The 25,915-nt window shown below is 40.9% G+C and overlaps 1 protein-coding gene across 2 annotated transcripts in view; it reads right to left on the reverse strand.

Moving 5' to 3' along the window:
- abcc2 (ATP-binding cassette, sub-family C (CFTR/MRP), member 2) overlaps positions 1–24,193 on the reverse strand; it is a 67,195-nt gene extending 43,002 nt beyond the window's left edge. For both annotated transcript variants that reach the window (XM_063191525.1, XM_063191524.1), the window contains exons 1-11: positions 23,967–24,193; positions 22,725–22,898; positions 22,261–22,407; positions 20,678–20,818; positions 19,708–19,830; positions 18,274–18,329; positions 17,330–17,561; positions 14,142–14,329; positions 8,076–8,253; positions 5,278–5,532; positions 3,622–3,687 (exon numbers count right to left, since the gene is read on the reverse strand). In XM_063191525.1, coding sequence (XP_063047595.1) covers positions 3,622–3,687; positions 5,278–5,532; positions 8,076–8,253; positions 14,142–14,329; positions 17,330–17,561; positions 18,274–18,329; positions 19,708–19,830; positions 20,678–20,818; positions 22,261–22,407; positions 22,725–22,898; positions 23,967–24,011 — 1,605 coding nt within the window. In that variant the 5' untranslated portion in view covers positions 24,012–24,193. The remainder of the gene's footprint in view (positions 1–3,621; positions 3,688–5,277; positions 5,533–8,075; positions 8,254–14,141; positions 14,330–17,329; positions 17,562–18,273; positions 18,330–19,707; positions 19,831–20,677; positions 20,819–22,260; positions 22,408–22,724; positions 22,899–23,966) is intronic.
- Between the last annotated feature and the right edge of the window lie 1,722 nt (positions 24,194–25,915).

Raw genomic sequence — 25,915 nt, forward strand, 5'->3', positions numbered from 1 at the left:
TATGTTTACTGTATTTAAGTGAATTACTTTTGCAATTCAACATAATTGTAGATACTTATTGGAAGCATATTCTTAAAACTTGTTAAAAACATGTAAAACACATGCTTTTTTGTGAACTACATAAGATGTCACCACCGTCAGGTTTTGTGACAAAAAACCCTCCAAATGCACCTCAGTGGAGGCTGGAGTGTAAGTTTGGGTCACAATTATTACTAACATGTCTGGTAATGTTTCATTAACCAGCACAATTTAGTAAAATATGGAACAAGATGATGAGCGGAACAAAATCTGACGGTGGTGACATCTGACGGTGTGAGACAAAAAAACACTCTTTTACATATTATGCATTTTTTGCTCACATTAGCCACTTCCTTTTCGCTCTGTTTCTTAGGGGCTTCATGCCGCTTCTGAAAAAGTATATATAATTAACATTAATGTAACATAATAGTATTAAAACCCCCGACGGTGTTGACAGTTTATGGTTGGGACAGTACCAGTGTATTAAGGATAAATTAAGAGAAATTAAGGAGAAATTAGTAAACTTACAGGAGCTTCAGTGATGGTGAAGTATTCAGTAGAGCTAAAGGTTTGAAAAGGGGTCCTAAGTAATGACAATGACCTTGTGCATACCTGATTTTATTGTCTTTTTAAAAAAATCTGACGGTGGTGACTAATATGCTGGACAGACTTTGAGCAATCAGAAAATAGTAGTAAATATTGCTTTACATACACTATGAGCATATCTGCAGAACCACTTCAATATGGACTTTCACATAATGGTGATATTATTCAATAATATCAGTGATTTTTACATTTTAAGTCAATTGAAATGATGATGTCTTTCCTTGGGACAGCTGTTTTTACAGGGTGTGGGCAGGTTTATAGCCATGAAAAGTAATAAAATTACACTTAAATATTTCAAACGACTGTACATTTGTGTAACAGACCCCTGGGTCTTAACCTGGATTCATTTTGTTCATGAAAATATAATTTATTTTCATCAGAATTGGCAGTTTATTGCAGAGACATGTTTTAGCAGCTTTCTCAAGAATCAGTGTGGTGTCATCTATTGAAAATACTGCTCCAAACAAGGTTGTATATTAGGGTTTGTTCCCTCCTTTGGACCTTATTGTTGTCCAAATAGTTCTGGAGATAATGAATTTTGTGCACAGTCACTCAGGCAGTGATGCCAAAAACACAGAGGGTGGAGGGGTGTTCTTTGTTTACAGATTTTTTTGCGAAAGAAGCATGTTCAGCTGAGATCTGTAATTGTGTATATGATGCATTGGGTGCTTTTTTGCAGACAAATCTGAGAGGATTGAGTGGGGATCATTTGCTGATTCCAGTTGGAATGACTCAGAACAGATATACAATAGTGCATGTACAAGCATACGATACCATAAAATACCACACAACTATAAGACTTAACAAGCGCTCAGCTTACAGATTCAAGATTGACAGTAGCCAACAGGACATACAACATACCATAAAATAGCAAAAAACTGTACAACACTCAACAGGCTGTCAAGCATACAGAGACCATAAAATATGCCATGAAATCCCACAAAACTAATAATTAACCCATTAACTAATGATTAATGACTAATGATAAACCAAGACCAGAAGGCTCCCATGCATAGTACACCTTTAGGAGCTACAGTAGTCCACACAACATGAAACACCACACACTCACAGCTTCAAGATCTTCAGTAATCTCCAGGATAGGCAACATACCATTGAGTACCATAAAATACCATACTAGTGTATACTAAAGATTAAACAGGCTCTCATGCATACAGCTTCAGGATATACAAATCACATAATAAGCATGCAACTATACAATACAGCTCAAAGGTCTACAGGAGCGAAGAATACCGTAAAAATGGATGTAGGGATGTAAGGGTACCAAGATGAAAGCAAGGGTACACGGATGCAATGACGTCAGGGCACAAGAGTCAAGGTACACATAGTCATCCATATTTAGTCATCATTAACGATTCCCGCTATGTAAATGGTTGCCATTCACATCTCAGACAGCTAGTGTAGTGTAATGTTGATAGAATGGCCATATACAGTAAGAGTCGACTTTATTTTCAGTTTCTGTGTGGTCATAAAGCGTGACTCATGCAGTGCGGCTGTAACACTGGTCACAGGTAACACAATAAAAGCCATATTGCGTAATTCTCATTTTGTGACTATACATGGTCTTTGTGTAATATCAGAGTGTCCATGTTTGGGCAGACAAATAAACTGTTGATTTGTGAGGAAATGCGTGCTGCCCACCATCAGGTAGCGTTTGGCCGTCATGACACTCGTTATTGCCACCTCAGACACAAGCAGGTGTGGCAAGAAAGACTGGATGGTCCAAGACTAGTCAGATAATACTCTACTGTACCTCTAAAGAAGATCTCTAGCAATGCTGAGCATGTACTTTGCTGGACATGCAGATAGGATTATTTCTCCACACATCAATTTATGCAAGGTGTGCCCCTTTTTTGGTTTAAATTTACACCTCAGAAAAGCACCTTTGGGATTAGAAATGTTATTCTAGCAATACTACGTATTATTTTGAGAAATTACTTTAGGCATCATTCTTATATGATTATGACTATTAAAATTATTAATATTAGTCAGAATCCACAGTCAGATTGTTGGCTTTGCTTGAGAGGCTGGTTAAGGACACCCCACTCTCACTCATTCATTGTACAATGCCAGGCAAGGAGGACCACATGAAAGCAATTCCGCTACCCTGAAAGCAATTCCGAGAAAAGATTACTGCACAGGCCTACCAGGCCCAGGCCCAGGGGCCCAAGAACTAAGGGGGCCCTGACACCCTAGCATCTATATTTCCATTCTCATGTTGCACTAAAATCACTCTTTTCACAACTGTATTTTCAAAATACAAATCCAACAATATAGAGCACCTAACATCTGGTCTAAAACCCTAAATCTTTTTGTAAGCCAACAACACCCATGGAGGGGAGGGGTCCTTTTTGATGTCTGGCCCAGGGGCCCATGGAGTCATGATACGTCCCTGATTCCAAGTCCTCCAGTCTGACACCAATCTCATGCATTGACACCAGTCCAATGAGCATACAGTACACAAAGGTCAAGCAAAGCACATAATGATTGCCTCTGCATGCTGCCTTCACATGCGCCTCAATTTCATCAACCTTTCACTGAGAGAAAATGAAAAATAGATTAAGAGGGTAGGCCTGCATACTGCGAAATAAACTTCAAAAAATAAACTTTATTAAATTAAAACAGCAACGCTTCGATTACCCTGGATCTTCGTCAGACATAAAACATTGCTGTTTCAATTTAATAAACTTTATTTTTGGACCTTATTTCCAGTGTGCAGACCTACCTTCTTAAACTATTTAACACTTTTGTCTAACATCTGCAACAAGTGACTTTGGATGTGAGCACCCTACCCAAAACGAGAGAAAAATAACAATAATAACAGCAGATGCCATGTAACACAATAAAAGGATAGGTAAACCTGGAACAGCATTAAAAATTACCAAGAGGAGGGCTGTAGCAATAAAACATATCATTTTGGTAAAATATGTTATCATTTTTTCTCCTTTTTTGGGAGCGTTTGTTTGAAAAAATACCCACCTTCATACCGTTGAGGATTTCGTTCATTATTTTCATGCGTTTGTCCTTCAGTTTCATGTTCTCAGCCTGGAAGAGAAAGATAAATGGAAATGTGATTTTTCACAATATATTTCATACTATATGATTTTGCTAATTGCTTTCTATTGCTATGAATTTTATGTCTTTATTTAGAGTGGACAATGAGAGAGTGACAGTTTGTTTTTCTTATACATCATCCCTAATGGCTGATGTACAGTAAATTGTATATCTGTCTTTGATGTGTCTTGTTAAGGAAAATTCAACAGATTTTGTAATTATGCGCTCATTACATCAGGAAAACATTACAAATGTACATAGATGTGTACATAGGTGATTTCTGGGCAAGCACACTTGCTTGATTATGCGTTGGGCAAGCACACTTCACTGCAAAAAATGAAAATATTAGCAAGCTTATTTTTCTAGTTTCAAGCTAGTCAGTGTTAAGTAATATCCCCTAATAAGTCATTTTAAAAGTAGAATTTAGAACTACAACTTGGACTAGGCCTAATTAAATTTATTTTAAGATATTTGACCGTGGCCAAGTTATTTTAACTTGATCAGGCCTCATGTACTAACAAGTGCGTGGATTTCCTACTAACAAAAGTCCAGACACGAAAATCCTGAAATATACTTACGGACAAATAAATCCAGGTGTATCAATAAGTGCGTAACAAGGTTTTGCAGTGGAAATCTTGAGCACATGCACGAGCACACGCAGGCCCAAGTCTCTGCCTTGCCTCCTCCCTTAAATATTCCATATGAATATTGTAATTACTATGAACAGACTCATTCGTGTGCATTCATTGGTTGAAAGAATGCAAGAGCGCTGTTTCGGAGTAGGCAATTTAAAAAGGAAAATGCTGCGCACAATAACAAAACTACTTTGGCGTGTATAAAGTCTGGCATTTGGTAATACTTGATGTCATGTCAATTATTGTGAGCTTTCAGCTTCTTCATCATCATCACAGTCATCATCATCATCCTCTAAAAAGGACTCCTCGTGTGCGAGAATGTCAGCCACTTCAACTGCGGGCTTTTTTAACTATTCTTTTGTTGAGAGCATTTTATGCATCTTTTCTTAGGCCTGGTAATTCTTCCCTGTCTGTGGCAAAATGTCTTCCTTGTCTCCAGCCACTAAATAGCATGGCAATGACTGTTGAAACAAGGCTTGTTAAGAAGGGACATACTATCTGTCAGGAAATATCACACCCCTTACATCAGGCATGAGAGTTGTTGCCTTCAGGCAGGAGGTTCAGGCTGCCTTCATTCCAGAAGAATAGAGCCCGCAGATCATTTTTACCCACACGTACATCCCTGCTAAAATAAGGATCCAACTACAAGATCGTACCTGGATAGCACATGGCACTTTGGTTGTGAATGAATGCACTTTAGCATTGTACTGTACTACTGTATTCAAGATATGTTGGAGGTTTTGTCATACTGCTATCTTGTCTTTTGTCCTATACTGGGGATGTCAATATTGTGTTTGTCTACTGTGTGTTTTTTTTCACCGTATCAGACGTACAGTATATGAACAAATAAATAAAATAATACCCAGCCCCCCTAAAGTAAAAAAAATCCTTTTCTTTAGTTCAGTTTACATTAGTTTAGTTTAATCTTTTCTTTACTAAGGTATACCTGCAGGTCCCTGGACTTGGTTGCGAGGACGAGGTTGATGGGGGCCATGACGATCATGACCGCCAGGCCGGCGAGCACGCTGGGGCCCATCTCCAGCCACAGGAAGTATATAGACAGTGCGATCTGCAGCGGGCAGGACCAGATCAGGTGCACGAAGTTGGTCACGTCGTTAAAGCGCTGCGCGTCCGCCGACATCAGGTTCACCGTCTCGCCCACCGTGGACTCCTGACGTGTGTCGTTGGATACGATCAGGGCCTGGAGGGAGACACGCATGCATGCGCGCACACACACGAACCCGCATGGGCGCACACACACACACAGTCAAATATTACTACATTGCAAAGGAACAAGGGTTTGGAGGCCTTCAGTGTTAATCCAAAATGGTCTCTGTTTGGAGGTGAGAAGAAAAATCCAAGGCACTCTCCCATGAAAACCTAAAAACAAAACCCCCAAATTGGATTCAACCAGCACAGAATCAGGTACAAAGCTCTTTAGTAACTGTAGACTAATTACTCATAGAAGGTACTTGTGTAAGCATTGATTAATGGGATATATTATAAAACAGCAAATAAAAACAGCAAACATTTGTTGGCCTCGGCTGGCTTTCATAAGCTTTAATTAATTAAAAATGAGATTCAATTCAAAAGTAATTAAAAATCTTTAATTAATAGGATAGATCATATAAATAAAATCACATAATAAAAACAGCCAACATGTGTCAGCCTTGGCCTGCCTTCATTAGTGCATAGTCATTGTCCAACAGTCCTTATGTTTACATGAGACACTTAAGTCCGATTTAACTCACTTTAAATCTGATTAAAACTTAATTCCGCTCTATAAATATCATGTAAATACTTACCGAGCAGGATTTAAGTTTAATCAGATTTAAACTTAAGTCCGATTAAAGTGGGTGGTTTATTCCTCTTTCAAATCCGATTAAACACCTCTGTCATGTAACCTTTTATTCAGAATGACAATAAGTCCGGTCCTTCCACGCATTCTCGTTGGCCACACGATGGCGCCAAGACCCTGTGCTCTTTGATTCAGTGAGAAAAAATGGCGGACTTCCGGTCCACTTCCTACATGAAAGATTTGCTTAATTTCAAGTCCCTAAGCGACTATAAATGTTGTGGCTTCCATATATTGATGTTAAAACGCACCACAAACTGATGTAGCACAACAAACTTATCCCACATTACCCTTTGACCAATCGTTTTTCTATGCTAACCGGGTAGCTAATGTAGCATTGTAAATGATCCGGGGCCATAGGGGGAAATGTTGTGATTTCAGTCCGCCTGAGGCAAACACTAGCCTCATGCGACTTTGTTGCTGTCGACCAACATTGACGAAGCACGTGAGCGAGAACTTGTTGTCACGATGTGGGTGGTATTAAATACAGCGCATTTACAGTCGGCCACAAATATGCACGAGACGATGAGCTCGCACCAGTTTGATCTACAAACACATCACGTGTGAGGTGTGGGGGGACAGGTGGAGAGTAGGAGCTGAAGTGGGGACCGGCGCAAACTTGTGTAGGGGTGTGAGATAAGACTCATATACATACGTGAGTGAGTTGTTGACCAACCAGTTCATGGGCGCATGACCTTGGAGGCGGTCTGCAGACGAGCGTTGACGGGGATAAGCAACTGCAGGGGTTGCAAGATCCGACTGTTCACATTCATCCCGCGATAGACACCAAACACATAACATGTCACCTCGTCGACGCAACATGACCGAAATTTTGAAGTTTGACAGGAAATCTAACCATCATGCAAAATTTAAAGCCAGAATGCATTGCTGTCTAAATGCGCATGTAGCCGTTGCGGTATCTCGAATGACCTTATTTTCGGGGGGAAGATCACCTGCATCCCGGTGGCATTGGACCACGCCCCCGTGCCTTATTTGGCTCGCTCAGCACGTGTGTCCTCAGTCCAATCGCAATGCTTTCTTTTCCCCAGACGTTTAATCAGACTTAAGTGAAAGTGCATTGTATACACATCGCAAAATAACTCTTAATCCAGTGATTGACTGAATTGACAGTTGACAAGTGCCAATTCGACATCGCTAAATTTGATGCAGATCACTTCGTTTTTATTTACATTTACAAGCCTGTCTTATGGTGAACATATGACTTCAGACATCTTTAGCTTTGTAATAATGTAACAAATATAGCCTTCTGCTCGTGTGTCTTGGAAAAGTAAAAATCACCTCACGGACAACCTGAGCTCTGTCGCTGACCACCAGTGGTCCCCGGACCACACTTTGAGAATCACTGTCTTAATCCGATCTATTTAAATATAATTTATTAAATCGGACTTAAAAACATCATGTAAACGTACCCAGTGACTATGTTTTATCTTTTATAATCTAGTTTAATAATTAAATTAATACAATTTGGCTGTTCAACCTTTTAACGAACCATTTAACTAACTTTTTAACTAACTAAACATACTGCACATCGTTGTTGTTGGCAGTATGTGTAAACTGGAGAAAATTGATGCGTCTGTGTACTGAACCGTTCAAACAAATACTGTGCATCATTATTGTACTGTAAGTAGGTTCATTTATTTTATATAGCAAGAACTGACATAATTTATATAGAAAGAACTGACCAAAGTGCTGAACAGTGTCAAACTAAAAGACTACAATTAAACAATAATAAAAATGAGATTAAAAGCAAGACAAGGTCAATTAGCAAGAATAAAATACATAAGATACAGAGGCCATTCCACGGTGTATTAAAAAGGCAAGATAAAAGAATAGGGATTTTTTTTTTTTTTAAAGAAGAAAAGGCCTACCTTCTTGTAGACGGCGGCCATTAGGGCGGTGCGGACCTTCATGCCCAGCACGAAGCAGCGCTGGAAATACTGCTGCAGGAAGACGGACTGCAGAGCCGCCAACAGCAGCAGCAGGACGGCGTATACATAGCCCTTCCAGGTGTAGATAGACGTGTCCTCCGTGAACGAGATCATCAGCCTGGGAACGGAGAACCAGGAGCACATTTTAGTCATTTTAGTGCAGCACCACTACATTGATCGGTGAGACAGTCAGTCAGTTGGTTGGTCAGTGGAGCTCGGAAACCGTTTTCCTTTTCTGGGGGGTTTGCAGAGTTAGTCTGTGGGCCTACAGTAGACTTAGCAGACTTAGCGCACACTTAGCTGGCACAATTCAAACTTCAACAGTGTTCATCATTCCTCTCAGCCTGATTGTCATGAATTTCAAATCTCTTCGAGACTTGGTCTGACCAAGAGCTTAACAACTAACGTTCTCAAACGGCATGGTTGACCCACCTCCCTTGGTTTGCTACTGGTCCAGGGCAGAAAAGGCTGAGCCAAAGTTTAAACCAAACATTTTCTTAGTCCCAATAGAACGTCTCTGCTTTAACCACGTCACTGCCTTGCGAATGCCTCTACCCAGGACCGTTGGAGGTGCTCAAAGTTGATTGGTTCCTGACAAAGTGGGTGGAGTTCCGCTGCCCGGGTGAACTCAGACTGTATCTGAACAAGCTCTTTTCCTGAGCAAGTGTAGCAGAGCCAAAGGGCATCATTGCAAGGGCAGAGCCTGGGTACATTCCTCCTACTAGTAATCGTTTTTCAATGTCATGACCAACTGTTAGTGATTAATATTAATGGTTAAAACAAGACGTACATTTCAAACTTCAACTGAATACTCCAGTAAATATTTCTTAAATCGGCCATTACAGACTCTTTGTATGAATGAGATTAGCATGATGGGATGGTAAGACCAAGCTACCTCAACCTCAGTCTTGTATCTGTTTTGTCTTTGTATCTGTTTTGCGAGCACACTACAGACAGTAGAGGAAAAAAAAATCAAAATGTATGGAGCACAATCCCAGTAACCTGGTATGACCCGCCCATCCTTCTCTTCATTTATACGAATGAAGAGAAGTACAATGGGCGGGTCATATCAGGCTACAGTCACACTGAGGAAGAGATACAGAGGCAGTACTGAGGGTATGACAAAAAATGTTTAGAGGGTACGTGAGACAAAAAAGGTTTGGAAACACTGCTCTACATGATGTCCCTCTGAGCGTTTTTTTTTTTTGGTCTTTGTGTCTCTCCTCCACTGGGAGAATTAAATGAATGTTCTGTATGTGTATTGGCATGTTAATGTGTGTAAAACCTTCATCTGCTGATGTGGACGTGGGTATGCAGTACCGGACGTACCGGATTCTGCGCTGGTTGGATCAAATTTTGGGATTTTGATTTTAAGTTTTTATTTTTTTCAGCAATAATGTTTAGCCACCTCATTAGGAGCAATGAAAAAAACTGGCCACCTCTAGCTGTACATGCACTGTACAATACACGATTTAGAGTGGTGATCGCTCTGTTGTATCAAGAACACTGTGTGTCACTTCGGACGGCGCTATAACATTATTGTCACCAAAATTGTAATGGCTAATAGGGCTGCACGATATATCGAAAATGCACAATGTATCAATATTGTGATATCACAGCTTGCAATACACGTATCGCAAAACTTGGTTATATCGTGACACCTACACTGTAACAAATAGCTGTTAATTTACGGCAATTCTGCAACAGCATTCTACTGTTTTTCGAAAAAACAGACAACTACTGTGAAAATATTACTTTGAGTCACATATTGAGCATAAACAGTAAGTACTGCACAATAGCAGTATTCGCTGTTGTGGAAAAAACTAGAGATGCACCGCATCCTGATTTTTAGGATCCTGCCGGATACCAGATCCACTGCTTAAGATCCTGCCGGATCCGGAACTGGATACCGGATCCTACAAAAGGGTTGAAACATGTAGTCTACTCGCACACGTGGGCCTTTTTTATTACGTTGGCGCAAACTATTTTTTAGACTCATTGGCTTATTGCCACACTGCCTGCAATAGCCACTTCCAAAGGGATTTCACTCCATGCAGTGATTGGGGTTGTGAAAGACTGAAAAGCCTAGGCTAGACATGCCCCAGACCCTGATTTTTAGGTAACATGCCGGATACCGGATCCACTGCTTAAAGCGATGGTTCGGAGTAGAATCACCCTAATGCCATTTGAACCATGACACCCATCCACCTTTACACCCGAAGTGTTTTCTGCCGCAGGCTTACATCAACAGAGTTGCCGTGTTATTCGATGTTTATTCCGGATAGCTTGACTCAAGCGCATATGGATCCTGGGCACCGTCTCCAAACTTTCCCCACAAAAATAACATGTCATGACACCAAACTTCTACAGTATAACAAATGTGGTTTGTACTCACAAAAAGATGAATTTGAAACTTTGTACATAGTCCAGGAGTTTATAAGTAAGAACACACAAGACGATTAGCTTTTCTGCTGCTAAACATCCATCGACGTCACTTCCTCCAGCTGGGACTGTCCACAGCACGGCAGTTCATGGAAACTTTCTTTATTGTAAGGTTTGTGTTTTAGTCCACAGCCAGGATATATGCACTATTTATTAAACGTGGTAAAATTTAAATCCGAAGTGGTTAATTTCTAGTTGTAGCGCAAGCTGTCTTTTTGAGTTTTCCGCCTTCCGGACTCACGTGTATTTGTTTCCATCAACAAAGTCCCAGCTGGAGGAAGTGACGTCGACGGATGTTTAGCAGCAGAAAAGCTAATCGTCTCGTGTGTTGTTACTAATAAACTCCTGGACTATGTACAAAGTTTCAAATTCATCTTTTTGTGAGTACAAACCACATTTGTTATACTGTAGAAGTTTGGTGTCATGACATGTTATTTTTGTGGGGAAAGTTTGGAGACGGTGCCCAGGATCCATATGCGCTTGAGTCAAGCTATCCGGAATAAACATCGAATAACACGGCAACTCTGTTGATGTAAGCCTGCGGCAGAAAACACTTCGGGTGTAAAGGTGGATGGGTGTCACGGTTCAAATGGCATTAGGGTGATTCTACTCCGAACCATCGCTTTAAGATCCTGCCGGACCCGGATCCTGTGAAAAACTCTATTATCCTGACGGATCCGGAACTTGAACCGGATCCGGTGCATCTCTAGAAAATAACAAGTTATTTTAGGCAGCACCATTGAAACCCATTCATCCTCCACTTGTCCGTGATCACCATCAAACTTCAATACCACCTGAAGAACTGAAGTCATTCTGACTGGTTAAAGATTATCTGATACTATCAAGCATGATGAAACAATTTCTAAGGAAACTACAATACTTAAAAAGTGCTTGATGCAGCAAAGTGTGAGTAGCACATGCATTTTGATAGTGATGAAAGTGTGAATGGCTGAAACATTTAAGAACTTGTAACACTCTTGCAACAAGCAGCCCCATCTAAACCAATCTGCTAATCAGTGCCTGGCCTCACCTGAGTAGGGCTGTTATGCCATTATTCAATTACGGGCGTCACCTGCCAAGGGCCTGATGACTCTGGTCACATGGTACTCTTGCACCTGTATTTAAATCTGGACTATCAACACTTCAGTTGCTTGCCTGCCTGCTGGCTGGCCTGCATGGCACAGCATAGCACTTGTTTGCCTACAAGCTTGCCTACAAGCTTGCTTACATGCTTGCACACTTTCCTCTTTGTGAAAGCTTGCTGTATGTGGCATCATTTGTGGCATTGTTGCATATAATGTGCCTGCTGCAAATTAGGCATTGCTTTGAGAGCTAGCTTGTAGTGCTGCTTGTTTGCTGTGCTACTTGGTGCAAAATAATTTTTTAAAGACTGACCAATGCTTTATTCATCATTGGCTCATCAAGAGATACAGTAAAAAGCCCACCTTGCACACTATCATTGTAACATAGCACTGCGTACTCTGAAATTGTATTCATGCCCACACTTTCAAAGGACCACCGCAAACCATTTTCTCAATACAGCATAGCGCCATAGTATCATGCTCAAGGCATTCCAGTCATGGTGAACGATGGGAGGGTGGGGTGGTAACATGGCCAGGGTACCACAGTTATGGAGAATGATGGGTGGGGTGGGAAGTTGCCATGGCCATATTCATGAATACAACTAGGACCCAGTATTTGCCTGTCATCACACAGTACAATTCAACTTTTTAACTGAAATGTACTGTTATTTTACTTATACTACTGCAGAAATATTGTAGAGCACTTTTAGTTTAACAATACTAATACTGTGAACGTTCTGTAGAGTACTGTTATTTAACAGTTCAATTGCTGCTGAAAAAATGTTATATACTGTGATACATTAAACAGCAATGAGCTGTATTTGATTTTTGGTGTGAAATAACAGTAGAATTACAGGTAAATATAATTGCCAGTAACTGCCGTTATTTTGCAGGGAAATTTTCTTAGAGTGTACTTCTTAATTGTTAATAACAGCCAATTTGGTGAAAAGGTTAAAAAAGGTATTAAAAAGGTTGACATTTTAAGCTGATGCTGTATATTAGCCGTGTTTTTTCCGAATAAAAATAATGTTGGAAATAAAACATTGCTCTCATTTTCACACATGATAAAGTGTAGAATAGCAAGTCGAGAGGGGAAAATATATGTGTATAATATTACGAGTAATATCGATATCGCGATATACAGTCATGTTATCGTGTATCGCATATTTTTCTAATATCGTGCAGCCCTAATGGCTATGTTTTAATATGTTACAGCCTCTCGGTTTTGTTGTATCAATGCTGTTATGATGTGGAAGAGTGAATAAATCCCTCGATATGCCCATCTATAGTCAACATACAGGCCGTTTTAATGGATGCATGATTCAATGGGTTAGCTATTAAGTACAACAACCACCAGTAACAATGTAACAATTTAACGTCTGTGGCACTAACTGCAGTCAAATGTAAACAAATTGTACATATGAACCTTTACCGGGTACAGTCAGGCACTGAGTCAATCATTCATGTTAAGGTCGATGCAAAAAACGTGCTTAGGATAATTATTGATCAGTCACGTCATGTCAACAAAGTCCGTGTCACTTGACAGTCATACAAGGATGACACTACAGACCTCGTAAAGCCAGAACACGGCCAAAATTACAGCCACACGTTCGCCGCTTCTTATATTAAATCAAATTAAATTCAATTATTTATATATATATATATATATATATATATATATATATATATATATCTAATATATATATATATATATATATTAAATTAACTTAAATTAAATTAACTTAAATTAAATTAAATTAAATTACATTAAATTAAATTACATTAAATTACATTACATTAAATTACATTACATTATATTATAAAACAATATGGAGAATTATATCAGCTTCTCAGAGTGAAATCATTTGTGTTTATCAAGAAATGTTTCGTCAGGACCTTCAGGGTGTGATATTGAGCTGTAGCGATGTCGAGGTATGAAAAATTTACCTCATGGTTATTGTGACCAAAATGATCATGGTTTATGGAACTATTGCAGTAATTTTACAGTGATTTAACAGTATATTGGTTATCGTGACACCCCTAGCACTGGACATTACTTTTCTTCACCAAAGCACTCCAAGATGTGGAGGCTAGTTAAATTATCTTTATTACAATGAAATGTTCACTAGGGACATTTTAAAATGGCCAAAATGGCAAGTCATTGTAATAAAACATTTTAACCCCTTAGCACAGCACTATGGCTCTCTGTAATGTCACAGCAATGTTGTTATGATGTAGTTAAGCATTTTCAGCAAGTGAATAGGGTCGCCGGCGACCCCTGCTGCAGTAAGAGGGTCTACACATCTTGATGTGCCTTGGTGAAGAAAAGTTTTTTTTCTTTTCAACTAACTTTGGACAAACAAATACCTTGAACCAAAGAGCACCCACCAAAAAAAAATAAAAAATCACATTTGTCTAAAGGGACTGAGCACGCCTGTGACTTGCAACACTGGATATTACTACTCATATTACCAGTACTTACTTGAGCAGCTGGGGACTGACAAACGCCAGCAGGTCATAGAGCAGCTTAAAGAAGGCAGATTCAATCAGCATCCACTTGAAGGCCTTTCCAATGGAGGGAATTAGCCAGGAGTTTGGATGTGGCGTTTCATCCTCTTTCTTCTTCTTCTCTTTCTTTTTCTTCTTGTCTTTGCTACTACCTCGCTCCTCCTAAGTAACATAATATACGTAAAATTACTTCACAATACATGGTACTCAATACATTCCATTAAGGTGGACTATATATATGATATAGCGTATCTTTATTCTTCTTAATGACTTCACATCCTGTGGACATCCTTTATTGTCATGTTCCTATAACGCAGTGGAGACATCTCAGATGTAGAGGTGATCTGAACTGGTTTGAACCTTTTCATCCATCTGTGGACAGAACATCTACGCTGCTCCTACATGGACATCCAAAGAGGTTGTAATCTTCACGGATATTCTACACTTTCCATTTGTCTCACTGTGGCCAGAGTGTCCTGGCTGACTCCCTCGCCCAAAGGCATTTGGAATTAGGGTGCGCACATCCACAAAAATAATCCAGGTGCCAGGCAATGGCAGTAAGTGTGTGAGAGAGTGGTATGCATACCGGGTATACGCCCGAAAAACATATATACTTTATTTATCAAACAGTGCAGCGTTTAGATCCACAAGTGGGATATTTCTCAGGTGAATCGAAATGTTGATGTTTCTTGAATCAAGTATTTTTGGAGCTTACACCTGTGTGCCCAGCCATAAGCATATGGCTCAAACCTGACTATCGAGATGTTTTAAACTCTCAATGAAAGTTCGGTCTGGCCAACCTACTGTTATAACTCCAGTTCTCAGAAGAGTTTCAAACCACACCTTTTTCATGCCTCTGCTTGCTACTGGTCTGCTCCTACTCCAGATGTCCAAGAGGCAGGGGCTAAATGACTAGGGAGTTGGGACTTGGAATTGGAGGGCTGCATGTTTGGTTGCTTCATCCATTAACTCATTGGCTGCCTTAGCCGTCGAATGACGTCATTTCGAATAGTGACGCCCCCTGCCTTCGACGTCGTTCGCCGATAATTGCGTTTTTTTACAGCCACGCCTTGAGGACGGTCTGACCTATGTTGTGTATTAATTTCACGCCTCTAGTCATGTTCTAACTGTTCCTGTAGGTGGCAGAAGTGTCCTAAGGAACAGTCAGGACAGGGCATTAGCTCACATCAAGAGGAAATGTCAAGACAAAACATCCCTTTTTACTATTATAATCTCAAAAGCAGCATAGCAAAATAATTTTTGAAAGTAAAGCACCTGTGACAGTAGTCTACTTTCTTGCCCTCTGATTTTTTTTTTAACACAGGTATTCTACTGATTTTAGTGTCAGAGCCTTACAAAAAAAACTTCCTCTCATGACCAAAATACACCCCCTGTTGCCATCTAGCTAGTAGGCATTGTAACTAGCTTGCCCAAAAATACACCATGTTCAACCAGAGATGATCTGTGTGGCAACTGTTTCATTTTGGATAATGTGATCAGCCTACACAACATCAGGATGATGCGTGCAAAAGATCATCTAACAGGAAAATGCACAGGATAGTGGTCACCTCAGTTGGGAATGTTTGGCTATTGTTTGCTACGCTAGCTAGCTAGCACGAAATCGCTAACAACTTACAACTAAGCCTAAATAAAGGAGCCTTGGTAAGTCAACTATTTTTACTCATTCTACAGTTGCAGTTATGGATCTGTATAGTATGATCAGCTTACTGTGTCATCAAAAAGACAGGGGGGTTGCAGATTCTTGGAACAGAGAAGGCTAGCCTTTGTGTCTGATTGTGTCAGATACATTCAGCTCACATGAGAAAGCATTGCACTTAGCCTCAGACCAGCTAGCCTTCCCCACTCCAATCGGCTTGTGAAATGTTGAATATGTGATCAGTACTTTATCAAAAGAAAATGCATTGAACAATATATGACAAGATCACTATAGCAGAAACATGATGACAGTAATCATCAATCTGCAAATTGTCCGCTCTGCCAAAGAACTGAAGCAGCAGTAAGCTAAGTTGTGCTGCCTGCCTGCCTGCCTGCCAGTTCACACGGTACAGGAGGAAACAAATCAGCTGTGATTTGTAACGAGAGGACTACAGGCTAAACAGAGGGACTATATTTAGAGACAGTATTTCTGTGAGTTTAGTATTTCACATGAGTTACATGCACCTGCAGTCATGATCCATTGTGCGCGCCAGCAACAAACCAAAACACTTTTGTTTTCAAGCCCACCCCGTTATATTTCAGTACATTATTAGGTTGAAAAGACCATACAAATGATCTTTTGTTCTGGCTACAGATGACAGGAGACTCTGTAATAGCATCTGATAGGTTTGGAGTTGTTAGGACGGTGTCATTATGAGCAAAAACACTTGCAATTATAGGTCAACTTCAAATGGCGTTTTCTCAGCTTTTTGGCTAGAAAGCAGCATTTTGGCGAATTCCACTTATTTTCAACAGATGATTATGAAAGAACGGAAAGGGGTAGAGAGACACCGTTTTTTTTCTGATGACAGATGAGCGTCTAATCTGTGTTTTGATAGGTATGGTGTTGACATAGACACAGAACTCAATTTTCTGTGAGCCTCCAAAAAACACCCAAAATGCTGAAAAATCTCTGGCACTCTGGGTTACTCTTTTATGAAAATGGCTGGCAGCCAATGAGTTAAATGATCTTGAGTAGGAACCTAATATCAAGTTGCTACAATACGCATAAACGGCGTGATGTTATGTGCCATGTGCGTTACGCCCTTTTTTGGGGGAAAACATTGGGGGGAAAGCCAACGCAAGTCAATGGGTGGTTTTGAGAAAGAATAAATGAAAGACAAGGACCTGTAGACTAGCGTTGTTCACACTCAACATGCCGAAGACGTGTTGTGTTGTCGGCTGTTCAAATAATATAGCCAAACATCCGTGGCTGAAGCATGGACTGTATTCATTTAGGCTAGCCGATGTAGCATGTAAGTTAATGAGACATTCGGTTTGTTTTCCCCCAAAAAGGGGCTTAAGGCACATTCACAAGCAAAGTACCCAGATGGCCATTTATACGTATAGCTGTAACCAATACCCTGTACATAAAAAAACTGTAATTCACTTTATATTATAGCCTCGAATAAGTGTAACGTAGGGTAATGCCATGCCATGTCTCACCATGACTAGTACATCTTGGCTGACTCCTTTGGCCAGTCCGTTAGCGTGTGGCTCTTCTCTCTGTTTGGCCTTCCACTTCCTCATCTCCTTCTGGAACCTGACGCGTGCCTTGGCCAGTTCCTTCACCATCACCAGCTCGAACATGTCCAAGATTTGGCGTGTGGAGTCCTTCTTATTCAGATCCCACAGATCCTCCTGCACCAGCGGCTTCTTATAGCCCTTGAAGACCATGCTGAAGAACCACAAAGCCAGTGGACATTATTAAATACACTCTATAGGTGTTGTGTTGTGTTGTGTTGTGTTGTGTTGTGTTGTGTTGTGTTGTGTTGTGTTGTGTTGTTCTGTGCTGTGCTGAATGACAGAATCAGTGTGTATGAATCAAATCAGCCTATGTGTACCATGGATGGAAATGTGCACTAGCTGATACAATGCATGTAATTTTACTTGTCAAATTCAGACAACACTAAATGATTTTACAGAGAAGCACAAAACAAAGAAGAGCTCTTCACTTCACAGGTGGTGATGTTAGAAATGATGATGTGTCTGTGTCACTTAAGTACTGAAGTGCATTCAGTGTCACCACCTACGTTAATAATGAGCTACAGGACAATACACTGAGTGCTGGTATCAGATGTATGGAGGTGCCATTTGGGGCATTCATGGCTTTGCTGATGCTCTCTGCCGCTGCCGCTTAACATTTAAATGCAATTAAATTGCACTCTGTTTGTCTAATATGCTGCCTAATGCAATATAATACATAAACACATTAGTACTGTACCCATCTGTTTGGTTCTTTAGTGCGAATTACACATAGATTAGAAACCCATACAAGTTCCCCTGTTAGTAGAATGAGACCCAGGAAGGGTCCATCCCTCCCGTTTGTTTATCTGTGTTATCTCCAGTTTGCCCCCTGAAATGAAACAATCATTAGCAGGGTCACATACCTGTTGAACCAGTTAAATGTGATCCGACTGACGCTGGCTGCTCCCACCTCGGGATTCTACAGGGGGAAGAGATGAATATACACAGTGCATTTTTCACTGTTAATGAATGTTTCAATGCCAAAGCATCGCAGGACAGTAGTATACGGGTCAGTGACATTTCAGCAGTAGCACACGTCAGGGCGGCACAACATCCAGTGCCACTATTGAATAGATTTTTTTTCTGGTTTGTTTGTTTTTAGTGGACCATCTAAGAAGCATATTCATTGCAGCATATCAACCACCAATTATTAATTAATTTATGGGCATAAGATGGCATTGTGCCACCTGATGTCTGAGCCCAAAACAAACGTCTTTGACCTATACACATGCCGAGCTTGGTTACAGTCCAGTAGCACCAGAGAAACCTGCCAGTGTACTGTGAAGACTGCGCGGTTCTTTTCCCCTTAGAAGCTGTTTACACGCATATGGATCTTTTTGAAAACGCCTTGGTTTTGGCCTTCTATTTACACCTAAACAGAGTTTTAAAATCTGCATATCAAAACTTGACACCAGCGTCATATGTATGACATAACAGCGCCCTAACAGTGTCATAACACAGTCACAATGACAACAGTCATAAGACATTCACATAATGTTTATGACACGTGTATGCATAAACATTATGTCAATTTCTTATGACTGTTGTCATTAAGTGACATTCGATTATGGTAAAGACAGCCCAAACAATGTCAACTATTCATGACCATAAATCATTTCTGACATTGTGTCCTGACACTGTTTTGACAATATTATGACAATGTCACCATCAGGGGTGGAAAAGTAACTTATTACTTTTACTCAATATTGTACTTGAGTAGCTTTCATGAATACTTTGTACTTTTTAAGTAAAATTTTAAATTAATACTTTTACTTGTACTTGAGTACATTTTGACCCAAATACTTTACTCAATTACACTGGAACCTGGCCTGAGTACTGAGTAAAAAAAATGACTGAGAGACAAAATGCCATGCACAATAATGCCACAATCCGCCGTAAATGAAAGATTGTGCAGGATGGCACACAGTATTTCCACTATTTTACTCTCTTGTGTCAATGTATTGGATGATGGCTGGTGCCAAGCAAGAGATGGAGGTTATAGAGGACGATATTCAAGAAAAATAAACATGACATTCTCAAGAGGAAAGCTAATTAAAAGTAACTAAGTACTTTTTACTCAAATTACATTTTAAGTGAAGTACTTTTTACTTTTACTTGAGTAGATTTTTAGATAGGTACTTTTACTTGTACTTGAGTAGAATTTAGGCAAAGTAAAGATACTTTTACTTGAGTACACATTTTCTGTACTCTTTCCACCTCTGGTCACCATGTCATGTGTATGACGCCGAACATTAAGTAGAAAATAACCTTTTTTACGGTGCACAGTTTACTCTCACCTTCTTGGCCATGTCCTGGGCCTCGGGCGGCACGTCGGCTATGCCGGCAAAGACCATGGAGATGACCTGCAGGCCATAGCCGATGTAGAAGAGGCAGACGAGAGGCAGATCTGAGATGCCCTCCTGCCGGGAGGAACAATATTGACAAGCATTTCAGGGAGTGGTCCGTATACACGTAGGTAAGTGTGTGTGTGTGTGTGTGTGTGTGTGTGTGTGTGTGTGTGTGTGTGTGTGTGTGTGTGTGTGTGTGTGTGTGTGTGTGTGTGTGTGTGTGTGTGTGTGTGTGTGTGTGTGTGTGTGTGTGTGTGTGTGTGTGAATAGTCATGTGTTTTCACAGGCAGTTAAGGGTGCGCCTGTAGAACGTTATGAAGAGTGGTTGCTTTATTGTTTGACATTTCACACTATGAACCCTCTCCTCATCTCTGCCAGGGCCTTGAGAAGCAATGCTTGAAAGGAAGTGTCTGTGTGTGAGATTGAGTGAGATTGTGTGTGTGTCTGTGTCTGTGTGAGAGAGAGACAGAGAGAGAGAGAGAAGAGAGAGAGAGAGAGAGAGAGAGAGAGAGAGAGAGAGAGAGAGAGAGAGAGAGAGAGAGAGAGAGAGAGAGAGAGAAAGAGAAAGAGAGAGTGTGCGTGTGCGTGTGCGTGTGCGTGTGCGTGTGCGTGTGCATGTGCGTGTGCATGTGTTTCAGGGTGAATCTTGACAATGTGTGTTTGTTTGTGTGTGTGTATTTGTGTGTGTGCTGACTTCTGCCAGGGTCTTACATATGTGTGTGTGTGTGTGTGTGTGTGTGTGTGTGTGTGTGTGTGTGTGTGTGTGTGTGTGTGTGTGTGTGTGTGTGTGTGTGTGTGTGTGTGTGTGTGTGTGTGTGTGTGTGTGTGTGTGTGTGTCTACGCGTGCATGCGTAGATGTGCACACGGGTGCTTGCGTGCGTCCATGCATAGGTGTGTGCATGAGTGCGTGTGTGCTCACCTCTGACAGGGCCTTGCGCAGGACTGTCTGAAAGGCGAAGACGCCACACACCACCTGCAGCAGCCAGAAGAGGAAGAGCGATCCCGAGTCCACCGCCATGGGCTTACGCCGGATATTCTCATGCCGGAGCATCACCAGGATCTGCCAAAGTCAGTTTAGTCATCATTACCACATGTGGGTCAATGACGTTTTAGTAGTAGCACATGTCAGGTTGCTGCAACGACAGCTAATGCTTATGCCAAATATTCGAATGCCAGAGGTGGAAATAGTACAGAAAATCTGTACTCAAGTAAAAGTATCTTTACTTTGCCTTAATCTCAAGTAAAAGTAAAAGTACCTATCTCAAAATCTACTGAAGTAAAAGTAAGAAGTACTTAACTTAAAATGTAATTTGAGTAAAAGTACTTAGTTACTTTTAATTAGCTTTCCTCTCGATAATGAAATGTTTCTTTTTCTTGAATATCATCCTCATATCCTCTATATCTTGCTTGGCACAAGCCACCATCCAATACATTGATCCAAGATAGTAAAATAGTGGAAATGCTGTGTGCCATCCTGCATAACCTTTCATTTCCGGCAGGTTGTGGCATTATTTTGCATGCCATTTTGTCTATTGTTTTACTCAGTACTCAGGCCAGGTTCCAGTGTAACTGAGTAAAGTACTTGGGTCAAAATGTACTTAAGTACAAGTAAAAGTATTCATTTTAAAAACTACTTAAAAAGTACAAAGTACTCATAAAAGCTACTCAAGTACAATACTTGAGTAAATGTAATTAGTTACTTTCCACCCCTATCGAATGCCGAAGCATCACTACGACCTACCAAAGTCAGTTTAGTCATCGTCAACATGTGGGTCAATGACATTTGTGTAGTACCACATGTCAGGGTGGTGCAACGACAGCTAATGGCACTATTGCTTACGCTATGCTGAATATTCTCATGCCGGAGCATCACCAGGATCTACCAAAGTCAGTTTAGTCATCATTACGGCATGTGGGTCAAGGACAATTTCGTAGTGCTAGATGTCAGGGACAGCTGATGGCACTATTGTATGGATTAAATGATTTTTTTTTCACATTTTACTTGACGCCGGTGTCATAGGCATGTCATTACAGTCTCATCACCAATATTTGGCCAGAGGTGTCAAAAGTGAAAGTTAAAAAAAGAAACACAGTTTCCTCCCAACACCAACAAGTAACTTATCTGAGTAACCAGTAGAACTGTGTATTTGTCTTTCGATCAGCACTGGTTGGATCAAATTTGTGGTGGGTTCTTGTTAGGTTTTTAGTGTTTTTTTCAGTAACAACACAGTCTCTATCTATCTCATTAGGTACAATAAAGTAAATGGTGTAACAGCTATGTAATATCATGTGCAAGTGTTGCACTTACACCATTAATTTATTTTTACATTGGCTTCTGATACCTTTGGATCTGGCAAAGCGAGTTTAGTCATTATGGCATGTGGATTAATGACATTTTAGTAGTAAACCACATCAGGGTGGTGCAACGCTAATGCCACTATTGTATGGATTAAATGTTTTTCTCTTTGTTTTGTTTTTAATGGATCGTCTAGTCTGGCTTACCCATGAGACAGCGAATAACGCAGGGTTGGCGTAATAGACTGTTGCATTCCTCCCACTGGTCTCAGAATCACTGTTGGGCCCAAAATCCTCCCCGAGCGTGACACCAAGGCCTGCCACAGATGTTAGAAATAGAAGTCCAGCAAGGATCTACACAGGGATGTTAACACATAGACAAACAGGGTGTGGTCAAAGAAAAACAACAGCAATCAGAAAGTCCTTAGCCATCACAGTAAAAAAAAACATTTGAAATCAAACATTTAACTGCCGGTACAAAGACAGTCGGCTTTTGTGAATTTGTGAATGTATTCACGTAACATAGCAGTAGGCCTAAATATTACCCCAGATTTTCCGCACTTAAGAGAAAAAAAAAACAACTAATGCCAACCAGATGTCAAGAGACACGTGTGTGTTCAAGGAGGAGAAAGTGTTTGGAAATAGAATACACTTCCCGTCCCGCTGCTCACCTGCTTGCTGAGATAGAGCTTGGAGAGGTTCCGTGCTGGGGCTTTGTTCTTGCAGAGTGCTACCAGGTTCCAGGTGCTGCTGAGCCACAGGAACCCAAGCGGGATCCACACCAGAACCGTCTGTTCCAGACACACCGGCAGGTCTGGGTCGGGCCGGTCCAGGTATGAGGCATTCTGAACCGAGAGGTAGAGGACCACAACAGAACAGAACAGAACAGAATAGAATAGAATAGAAAAGAATAGAATAGAATAGAATAGAATAGAATAGAATAGAATAGAATAGAATAGAATAGAACACACGTCATCGTCATGCCTACATGAAACTTCTCTTTGGTCTCTTTGGACTATAAACAATACCCTGTGAAATAACTTAAAGTTGCTTTGAATAGCATCAGCTAAGTGTGATGTAATGTAATGGAAATGTATTCTTGTTAACTGTGCTGGGGGTCAAGCAAACATTCCCACTGAATCTGAAGGCATTCATCCTTCTAGATATTTAATTTAAAGCGATGAAACGAACATGTGATCAAAGGCTCTGTCAAAGTGTGTCACTGAATGTATCATGAATGAAGAAATAGGGTGGATGTTATTAACATGCTTTGCTGTGTACACGTGATTACACAAGGCTGAGTTGTATGACATATGTAGGCTATGTACCAGAGTTGCACTTTGAGTTGTAATGATCGGAAATACTGGTTATTAATTATTTTGATGACCTCTGCCACAGATTAGCTTCCGACACAAACATTACTTAGAGTAATAAACACCAATTCAATCTTTCCGTTTAAAATTGGTGTTCTTGTTTGTTCACTCTGTTTTATAGAGACAGGGGTACACAGCAACAAATGCAGTGTTAATTCAACACCTCAAGAGTTGAATTAACACAATCTGGAGTGTATTTAGAGTACTTTCTAAATGTTCAATTAAGATTGCATTTTTTTTTACTGTGTAATGAAATCAAGAAAACTTAACAGATAAAGAGTGCCTGTCCCAAACCCTGGCATGCCACCACTCAAGGTAAAAAAAGAAAAAAGTCAGCTTCAACCAGGATTTTTCTGCTCCAACTTTAAAAATAAATAAATAACGTTTTGGGTGAAAACCCTCAGAAGTGTTACGCAAAGAAATTGAAGCAGACTTTTTTCATTTTTCATTTTGTCGTTTGGTTGTCCCGCTCCCAGGACCGAAGTTTTTGGATGTGCAGGCTTTAACCTACAGTACATCTACCACTTCAGGTCAACTCACCCAGAAGACTGAGCCACAGTACTCGTCCAGGACAGGAGACGACATGGTTGCCTCTGCTCCCCTTCGTCTCCTCGGGAACTTAGCTGATGCTCCAGAGAATCCAGATCCAGATGTCCTCCAACGCTCCTCCGCTGTTCCTCTACAGTTCCTTATTTGTGATCCACAAGCTGATATTCAGCTGTAGTCTGTGTGCCATAAAACTGCTTCTTCCTGGACACATACACATGCACACACAAACACTCACGTGCACATTCACCAGTTCAAAACTTCATGCGGGGCAGATCCCTTGGTGTCTGTCTGTGTACACTTGTCAGAGTGTCTGTTAATGCTTAATCTCTGTCAGTGATAGGAGCTATCTCTGGTTGTAAGGCAATCCAGAAGCAAAGACTGCCTTCAGCCAGGGAGAGTGCATAGCCCTATGGAGCCTTAAACACATCCAGATCCTTCCTTTTCTATATAAACAAATGGGCATGGAAGGCGGTCTCTCTCTCTCTCTCCTTCTCTCTCTTCCTCTCCCTCCTAACACTAATCACCAGTGTCCAGCCCCTTTCCTCCTCTGATGTCCCACAGGGGAGAGCTACTTCTTGCTTTGTCATGCACTGATGTCCACTTTTCATAACCTAGCCAGTTTAAAGTCCACAGAGGCATGTGAGCATGCGGGGGTGTCCTCTCTGTCGCAGTGTGTGTGTGTATGTGTGTGTGTGTGAGAGAGAGTGTCTGCGCATGTGCTTCAGGGTGAATCAGGACGAGGCGTGAAGAGAGGGGGTGCAGTGAGGGGGTTTGTGAGGGGCTCTTCCTGTTGGAAAAGGGGGTAGGCTGAGGAGGAGGGGCAGGAAAAAGGAAGAATAGCTGACTGAGGTGGGCCGGACAATTAGCGGAGGCACAACAACACACACACACACACACACTCTTTCATGCACACACACTTCTACCCTCTCTGCTGCTCCATGCTTGTTAGGCAACCACTTACACATGCAAGTCATGTTCATCCACATCAGGGGGAAAAAGAAAAGAAGAAAAAGGACAAAAAGGACAAGAGCAAGAGAGAATGAGAGAAAGAGAGAGAGAGAGAGAGAGAGAGAGAGAGAGAGAGAGAGAGAGAGAGAGAGAGAGAGAGAGAGAAAGAAAGAGAGAGAGAGACAGACAGACAGACAGACAGAGAGAAATAATGGCGACAGAACAAAAACGCTTCCATAAAGGGGCCATCTGAAGTACCCAATCAGAGGGTGATGCTAGCTATGGGAATGCCTGGCAGTAGAAGTCACTAGTAGTGTGTGTCTCTGTGCGAGGCTTCACATTCGACTTCCACGTATTAGCATAGTCATTCGTTTTAATGTGCTGCTGTTGAAAATTTTTTTAGTTTGTGATTCAGAAAGAAAACAAGAATGCCTCCATCTCTTTACATATGGTTTACATATACACAGAGTCCTAACCGGAACCCAATAGAACACCTTTGGGATGAATTAGAGCAGAGACTGAGAGCCCCAGGTCTTCTTGACCAACATCAGTTTGTGACATCACCAATGTGCTTTTGGAAGAATGGTTAAAAATTCCCATAAACACACTCCTCAACCTTGTGGACCGGCTTCCCAGATGAGTTGAAGCTGTAATAGCTGTAAATAGACCCATATCATATTGAACCATATGGGTAAGGATATGTGAGACAAGGCAGGTTGATTTTGGCAATATTATGTAGCAGTGTAGGGCACTATTAAAAAAGATGCTTTAGTTGTGTTGCGTTTTGAAAAAGACATATTAGGATTGGACAAAATCCACTCCCAAGGGTACGTGACTTGACAAATCTATGATAAATCTGCACTTTCCACTAATACCAATAAATATTGTGATAAGAAGGAAAACCCCATGGGTGTAGAGTGCAGTGATAAGGAGGCTATATGATGACTACCACACCACCTGTGCCCAAAAGCGAACTGGACACATGACAAATG

Source organism: Engraulis encrasicolus, chromosome 24 (assembly GCF_034702125.1).
Source record: "Engraulis encrasicolus isolate BLACKSEA-1 chromosome 24, IST_EnEncr_1.0, whole genome shotgun sequence".
Lineage (NCBI taxonomy): Eukaryota > Metazoa > Chordata > Actinopteri > Clupeiformes > Engraulidae > Engraulis > Engraulis encrasicolus.